This window comes from Vanellus vanellus, assembly GCF_965231255.1.
Source record: "Vanellus vanellus genome assembly, chromosome: 15".
NCBI classification, from domain to species: Eukaryota; Metazoa; Chordata; class Aves; order Charadriiformes; family Charadriidae; genus Vanellus; species Vanellus vanellus.
In genome coordinates, this window is record NC_138920.1 from 7,241,460 (window position 1) to 7,248,744 (window position 7,285).

Genomic DNA, 7,285 nt, shown 5'->3' on the forward strand with positions numbered 1-7,285 from the left:
CTGCTGTTGGACAGGTTTATTTAGAACAACTTTTATTTCCCCGCTGATGATGGGAAAGCAGACCCCATCCTGATGTTATTTACATTTCTGAAGACATAATTATTACACAAACAATAGGAGAATTGGGGTGATAGGGAAGAAAGTAGCTGTATGAGATCACTGACTTAATAACTTACTTCTCTGAAAGCATTTACAGTTGTAACTCTAGCCACGGTGGAGTTCAGAGCCACTGGAGGCACGTTGAATTAAAACATAGTGACAGCCCACTCTGATGCACAGGGATCTCCTTTAACTCTAGCAGAGCTGTAGCTTCAGGTTGAACACCTCAAGGCTGAGCAGTAACTGTAGCTGAGCTTTTTAGTGTTCAGTTTTGCTGCCAGGGCTCTGTATCGAGGAACTAGACAGCAGCAGCCCACAGTGGCGTTTCTAATAGGTGGTAGACATGTGGATTCATCTCTTACCTCTCTGGGATCTGAGCTGCGTGTGTGGTTGTGCCATCAGCATCTATTTAGAGGAGGCTGTAATCAATTTACTAAGTTGCCTAAAGGTGCCTTTTGGTGGCCTCATGTTTATTAATAAGGCCCTCAAATAGAATGATGACTTGGCAGAAATTTTGCTACGCTTCGTGATTTGAAAGCTTTAATTAGTAGACAATATGTCCCCAGGATTACAAGTGTACTAGTTGTTTTATCTTTATGTGTAAAGCAGCCTGAGGTTAAACTACAGAGGTATTTTTTTTTCCTGATTCAGTACACAGACCAGTATTTAGAGAGGGGCGTTAAATTGTAAAGACTGAAGTCAATTAAGTGGTGCATCAGAACTCTGTTCCTTTGAACAGATCTGAGGAGTGTATGCATCAGTTTCCAGCTGGTCACATCCGGGAATGTCTTCATTGCTGTGAAGGGCTTACTGTACAGTTAGATCCATAAGCTCTGAATTATTCTAGACAGAAGCAGGAGGAAAATAGAATTATAAGAAAACTTTGTGAGGGCACACAGAAGTTTTTTCATTCTTTGGAGGCTTTTCCTAGCTGACCTTATTCATGGAAAGGTAACAGCATGGCAAGAGAGACGCTGAAATGCCACACTCTCCCAGCTGAATCCAGAGATACGATTTATGTAGTTCTGATCTTCCCTCCCCTCCCCAGCCCCTTTTTTGTTTAGTAGGCACACAGGTCTCTCCACACCCCTTTATATTGTGTTGGCTAGGGTTGGACATGCTTGATTTCTATGGGACAGAGGAGTAAGATGAGGTTGCTTCAAACAGGGCAACTGACATTTGTACAAGTGAAGGTATTCCCAAGGATGGACTGTCTGCTGGCTGTCAGTCCCCCAGGGCTGGCAAGATTTAAAGCGTAATTCAAGTTCCAGGTGACTACTTTCAGGAGTGAGGGGTACAGAAAACAGTAACACCCCCTCTCCTGTTCAGTGCAGAGAAAAACTGAAATGTCCCAGGGATTTAGAGGCAGGCTCTGCTCATGAAGGAAGACTTTACTTTAGCCTAGCTCAGACAGTCAGGCACACCATCTCAGATAGCTTTACAAGGCTGCTTTTGGTTGCTGCAAGCCTGTTCCCAGACATCCACATGTAGCTTCACAACACTCATGGTCTGTCTGTTCAGACTAACAGAACTTTAGGTACTTCACAAAATCGATTGGGAGTTTTTTCCCCCTTAAATCATGTCAAGCGCCCTTTTTCATGGGCAGCAGTGGGAACTGACTTTGCTGAAGGAGAGCCTTCAAACCACTTAAGCAGTGCAGCAGCAGTGTGTTATGTACAGAATTTAGCAGTGAATGGTACTCACCAGAGCATGGGGAGATGAAAAAGGGAGAAGTATTTACATGAGCTTAGCCAAGGTGCTGGGAAAACCTAGCTGACTGCTGTTGATGTCCTGAGGCCTGTGAAAGAAGAGAATAGGGCAGTGATGGCATAATTGGGATTGAGAGAGAAATTATTTTTCTTCCACCACTTTTTTACTGAATTATGGCATTGAGAAGACAGCACAATAATACGGCGCTGTGTGTGGTGTGGGCTGGCTCAGGACAGGCTGCTCCTTATCTGCACCCTACTTTCTTGTGTAAGGGAAGGGCTGGGTTATGGGGTCAGGTAAGAGATTCACTCTTTCCCTGAGCGTACCTGAAAGATGATACTTAATCCAGTAGCTTCACATCTGGAAGCCAGACAGCAATAAGGACCTCGTCTTATTCCTGTGGTGAGCAGATAATGAACTCATTCCCACCTACCTTTGATTCTGCAGCATGGCTCCCAGGAAGTCCCTTAGTACCATCTGTTGGTGGTAGCGGCTGTCCATCAGGATGCTGTCAGACTGGCGCCTTGTCAGAAATTCATGCACGCCTTCTCCTGGGCTGCTCTCACTGCTTCTATTATGCAAAGATGAGAAACATCTTTGTTTCAGAGATGCTTTTTAGTCCCTCGCTCAGTTCGGCTCAGGCTGAGCAGCACAGCAAGGGAACCTGCTGGGTCTGAGCCTAGGGCTGTTGTGCTTAATTTCAGTAAGAAATTGATCAGCTGTATTTGCTCCTGTCTTAGAGGAGGGATTTGAGCTGGCTCGCATCTGACTAATTGGTCTTATTTAGTGGCAGTCACTAATCTATCTAGTCAAAACTACCCGAGTGGTAGTGGAGGGGCTGTTTTCTGTGTTCAAACAGGAATAACCGTTTCCTACCGGTGAATGATCATTGCAACTACTATTTGCAAATCTTACTGCTTGTTGATATTATGGCAGAGCTCTCAGCTCATCTGATGCCTATAGCCTGGGAGGAAAAGATTAATTAGGCTGCTTAATGATAGCTGTGATTAGGGGGATCCGAGACATAGGCATGCGGGATGGCCTTCGGGATGTGGAACAGCAGGAGAGGTTGCTTCTGTTGCAGTGGAAGGCAGCTATTTCTCCTACATGCATGAAAAAAACTGCCCAGTGTAATAAGCAAAACATTAGCCCTAGGACAGCAAAGCACTGTGGCTTACCCAAGCCGCTTGCCAATGATGGTCTGTAAGAATTTGCGGGCGGAAATCTGCCCCAAGAATTTCCGGTAGTTGTCGGTGAATATGGCATCAGCATGGCGTTGCATTCTAGGGGTGAAAGACAAGGATGAGGTATATTCTCTGAGCTAGTAATGAACCTTCCAGGAGAGAAAGGGGTGTTTCAGATGGTAAAATACACCAGATGTAGCACTGCTGAGATCAGGAGCAGGAAAGCAGAGCAAATGCCTTTTGGTATTGGACTGCATTAGTGTTGGAGGGTAAAAGGATTTGAGGGAGCTCAGTCCTGACGTGGAGGCAGCATGCAAAATAAAATGTCTGTTAATCAGTATCCACACTAAAACAAATAAGGAGAACCGCCTACAGACCAAATGGGTCAGAGAACCAGTAGAAAGGAGGAGAACCACAGGCTGGGAGAGGGCAGAGCTGGAGCTGCGACGTTCCTGTGCTCTGTGGCAGCACTGTCATCTCCTGGGAGGGCTGTGTCTGGGATGAGGTGGCAGGAGCCTCCAGCAGGTCGCTAGCCTGTGGTTAAACCCAGGCTCCCAAAAATCCACAGGTAAGGGAAGCACAAACTGTTTGGATGGTCCCACTGTCGTAAGGATGAATCCTCTGCTTCAGACAGAAATGACCATCCTTCATCTCCTGGCGGGGGTGGAAAGGAGAGGCTCTAACAACCGTACAGATGGATTCCCAGAGCTGGGTGGAAAACTATGTTCCCTGCAGGAGTGCTGGGTGTGTGACTGTGCACTTGTCAGTATGTCCCTGCTGCTGGGGGATAGCTCTGAACATGGGTGATGGTGAGAGATGACACAGTCCCAGCCTTCTGCGGTTGCAGGGCTCAGCTGTGTTCTCCCCCTGGAGCCTGGACTTTGTGGTGCTGGTGGGACTAAATGACCTGCTACTCTGTTCCTGGGCTGGGGGAAGATTGTAATCAGTGTACTCTTGCTGCAGCAGGGCTGAGAGGTGAGGCACAAACCTTTTCTCAGTGTGGTCTGTTAACAAACCCTCCTCATCTTGATCTTCCACTGAGGGGTTATGGCTCTGCAATGGGCTGCTGTGCTGTAGCTGGAAGTTCACGGCCTTGCCATCAACTGGCCCTGGGCTGTACCTGCAAGACAAACCCAAGGCAAACTGCGAGACGTGCTTAATTCAAGTCAGGGATCGCTTTTCTTAATCACTACTCCCTGTTCTCCTGCTTTTTCTTTCTCCTTTTGCCATGCCCATTTCATCGGTAACACGAGTGTTGGCCATAACTCTCCCCAACTAGAAACTGCCCTGAAGCTATTTCAGCAGTGAAAAGATGGTTAACAGAGCTGCCTCAAACACACTTTCCCCTCCCTGAGATCCCAGCATCCTTGAGCAAAATTCCAGTAATTCTGGTATTGTTATGCCATGGCTTTGGCACAAGTCTAAAGCATTTCCTATGGGACATTGCAAATCCAGATTATAGAACCCAGTGCTCAGTTTTGTGCTTCCATTGATTTGTAGAGGTAGGAAATAATATTACAACAGTCAGCAAGGAAATACTTGAAAATATTAATAGGCAGCTGTTAAGTCCATGTACTAAAATACCTGCAGTTCTGATTTCAATGCAGGTAGCCTGCAGGCACAAATTTTAATCAAGGATGGAGCTGGAGGTGCTGCCTGCTTTGAAGACTGCCAGATTTCCCTTTATAGGACCACACATTTAATTCCAAAACCAACTGCTTGGGCTGAAATCTTCTATGTCAGGTGCCCACCTTCTTTGGAAACTGCCCCTAGGCTAGTAGTGTACCCAAAAAAATGGGTAAAGAAATAGGCTTACCAACTCACGAACGGTCCATCTGGCTTTCAGAAGTGCTGGCAAGCTTAGTTTGGCACGTGCTTATTTTGCACAAGGTCAGAGATGAGGTAGGGAGTGACAGTGTGGATAAAGCGTTCATTAGCTTACCTGAGAGCTGGGTAGAGAGGAGAGGAGATGGAGCATGCAACTAAATGCAGGAAGAGGAGCGGAGTGGCCTTATCCAGCATCTTCCACTCTTTTGGACACCTGAAACGCAGAGCAGTGTGAGTCAGCGGCAGTGAGATGCTCAGGGCCAGGAGGGGAGGCCAAGTGCCGCCTTCGTGTTCCTGGTCCCCCTGCTCAGTCATTGGCACAAAGGGACTGGAAGCGTGCCTCTGTTTATGGTTATGGTGCTTCCCGATGCAGTGATGTCTTGATGTGGCAAAGTCTTTGCTAGGGCGTGCAGTGGCTGTGTGTGACCCCTCAGGGAGCTGGTGTGTCCCTTGGGTCAGGGGGCAGGGCTGATCAGTAGGGTTCCACGTTGTGGGACCCCCTTATTGACCTGCCCCCCCCCCCAGTGGTTGAAGGAGAGCTCTCAGGCTGGGATAGCCCTGGGGACCACTGCACTGGCTGTAAATACCAGTGTAAGAACACCTGGATGCTGGAAGGCTGCAGTTAGCAGGGACTGCCAAAAGCAGCCTCTGCCTGCACAGGACCATCTGTGACCGGCCCCTGGGACCTCTCCTGCCCTGTGCTCTCCTGGGGATGTGTGTCTGCCCACATGGCTGTACAGCGCAGGTCTGTGCATAACAGTTGACTGGGCTGCCTTGCTGGCTGTCCGGAGATTGGGGAGAAACAGGGAAACCCAAATAAAATTCCTGGGCAGAGGGGTAGTAGTGGCCTGGAGGTAACCCTGGCAAATGCATTTATCAAAGGCAACAGTGCTGAGCTTGGTTAGCTGAACAAAGTGCAAACTGTTCCTTCAGTTGTTGTGCTTGGGGAGAGGAGGGACTGAACCAAAATACATCCCTTCGGGAGAGCTGAACAGCCACTGTGTCTAGAGGAGCCCCTGCACAGCTCTGAGCACTGGTCCTGGGCTGGCTGAAGTGCTATGAATGACTCAGGACTGAGTCGTTTGAGGTCGCACACCCTCGGGAGCAGAATGCGATGTTTTTGTCATTGGAAGCGAGGGACAGTAGGAAGGTATTTCAGTGAAGGCTCTTCCTAAGTTTTGGTTGAAAGCGATTGATCTTTTGCTCAAAAAAGATTCTTTAAGAATGTGATAGAAATCTTTAAAATACCAAGTTTCCCCATTCCCTGTCTTATTTTACACAAGAAAAGAGCAGAAAGATGTTTGATCTCTGTAAAAGGAAAAAAAAAAAACTCTAGATTTTTTTTTAAAAAAACCAACACTTTTCAAATGTATAATAATACTTTGTTGCAAAGTGCAGTTTCCAAATGGAAAGGTTGGGCTTCTAATTTCCCAAGCAAACTTTCTGAGCAGTGGGTTTTACACCTGATCGTGGCAGGAGGGGGCCCATTCTGATGGGAAATATCAGCAGTGAGCTCTGATTTTCTGCTTGTACATAGCTGCCCACTGTCCTGAAAGTAGATCAAAATATTGGGGGGGGGGAGGGGAGGTTAATTAAGAACCAATGCTCATGCAAGTGGCTCAATCTTGATACCATGGAAGCTAATAACAGAATTAGTGGCAGTGTCACAAGTGCATGGGCAGACATGGGAAAAGGCAGTGCACTAAGAAATGGGGTTTTTTATCACACATTCAGTCTCAGCCCAGTCCCTGTTTCCAGCTGCTCATGGTCCCAGCTGAGGGACCAGCAGCTTCCCCATCTGTTCCGTGGGGAGCAGCACTGATGCTTCTGGCTCCAGCAGAGCTTCTTGTGAATTTATGGGTGGCATCCCCTGCCTCTGATACCTGGTCTCTTACGGAATCACTCGGGCCCCTCAGAGAGTCGAGGAATACTCAGAAGAAGCAACAGAGTGCTTTGAGAAAGACTTACAGGGCTTCTGGTTTTAGAGCAAATTTCCTACCTTTTTTTTTTTTTTCTCCCTTTTTCATTTAAACTTGAAAAAGCATTTCCTGTTTGTGCCTCTCCCCTAAATATCTCCAAGACAAATCCCCAATCAGATCTTTCTAGACAGAGGAAATGATCTAAAGCATCTGTTGGGGGGTACCAGGAGACTGTGGCACCAGCATCTGTAGGGAATGCCAACCAGGAGATGTAGTCAGTAGCAGGAAAGCTGCTATGTGAGCTGAGAAGTGAAATACCAATGTAAAAGAAAACCTAGCCAAATGTTGTGTGCTTCCCTTTTTTTCTTCCTAGTATACAGCCCTGATTACCACTTTCTGTATCTGGTTTCTCTTCTTTGCATGCTGGGGTTTTCTCCAGAATCACTTTTTGTCCCTTTGAGATTTATTTTTTTCATTTCTCTACTATTAGTTTCTTTACAATGTTGGTTTGGTTTTTGTTTTTTTTTTTTCTTGTTTGTTTCTGGC

General features: G+C 46.8%; 1 protein-coding gene across 1 annotated transcript; it reads right to left on the reverse strand.

The window, feature by feature from the left end:
* Positions 1-917: 917 nt before the first annotated feature.
* Positions 918-5,015, reverse strand: GHRH (growth hormone releasing hormone; the record flags this gene model as incomplete). Its single annotated transcript, XM_082491323.1, has 6 exons — positions 918-942; positions 1,841-1,897; positions 2,243-2,380; positions 2,988-3,092; positions 3,982-4,113; positions 4,936-5,015. The coding sequence occupies 6 exons, from the start codon at positions 5,013-5,015 to the stop codon at positions 918-920; spliced, it is 537 nt and encodes a 178-aa protein (XP_082347449.1).
* Positions 5,016-7,285: the final 2,270 nt, after the last annotated feature.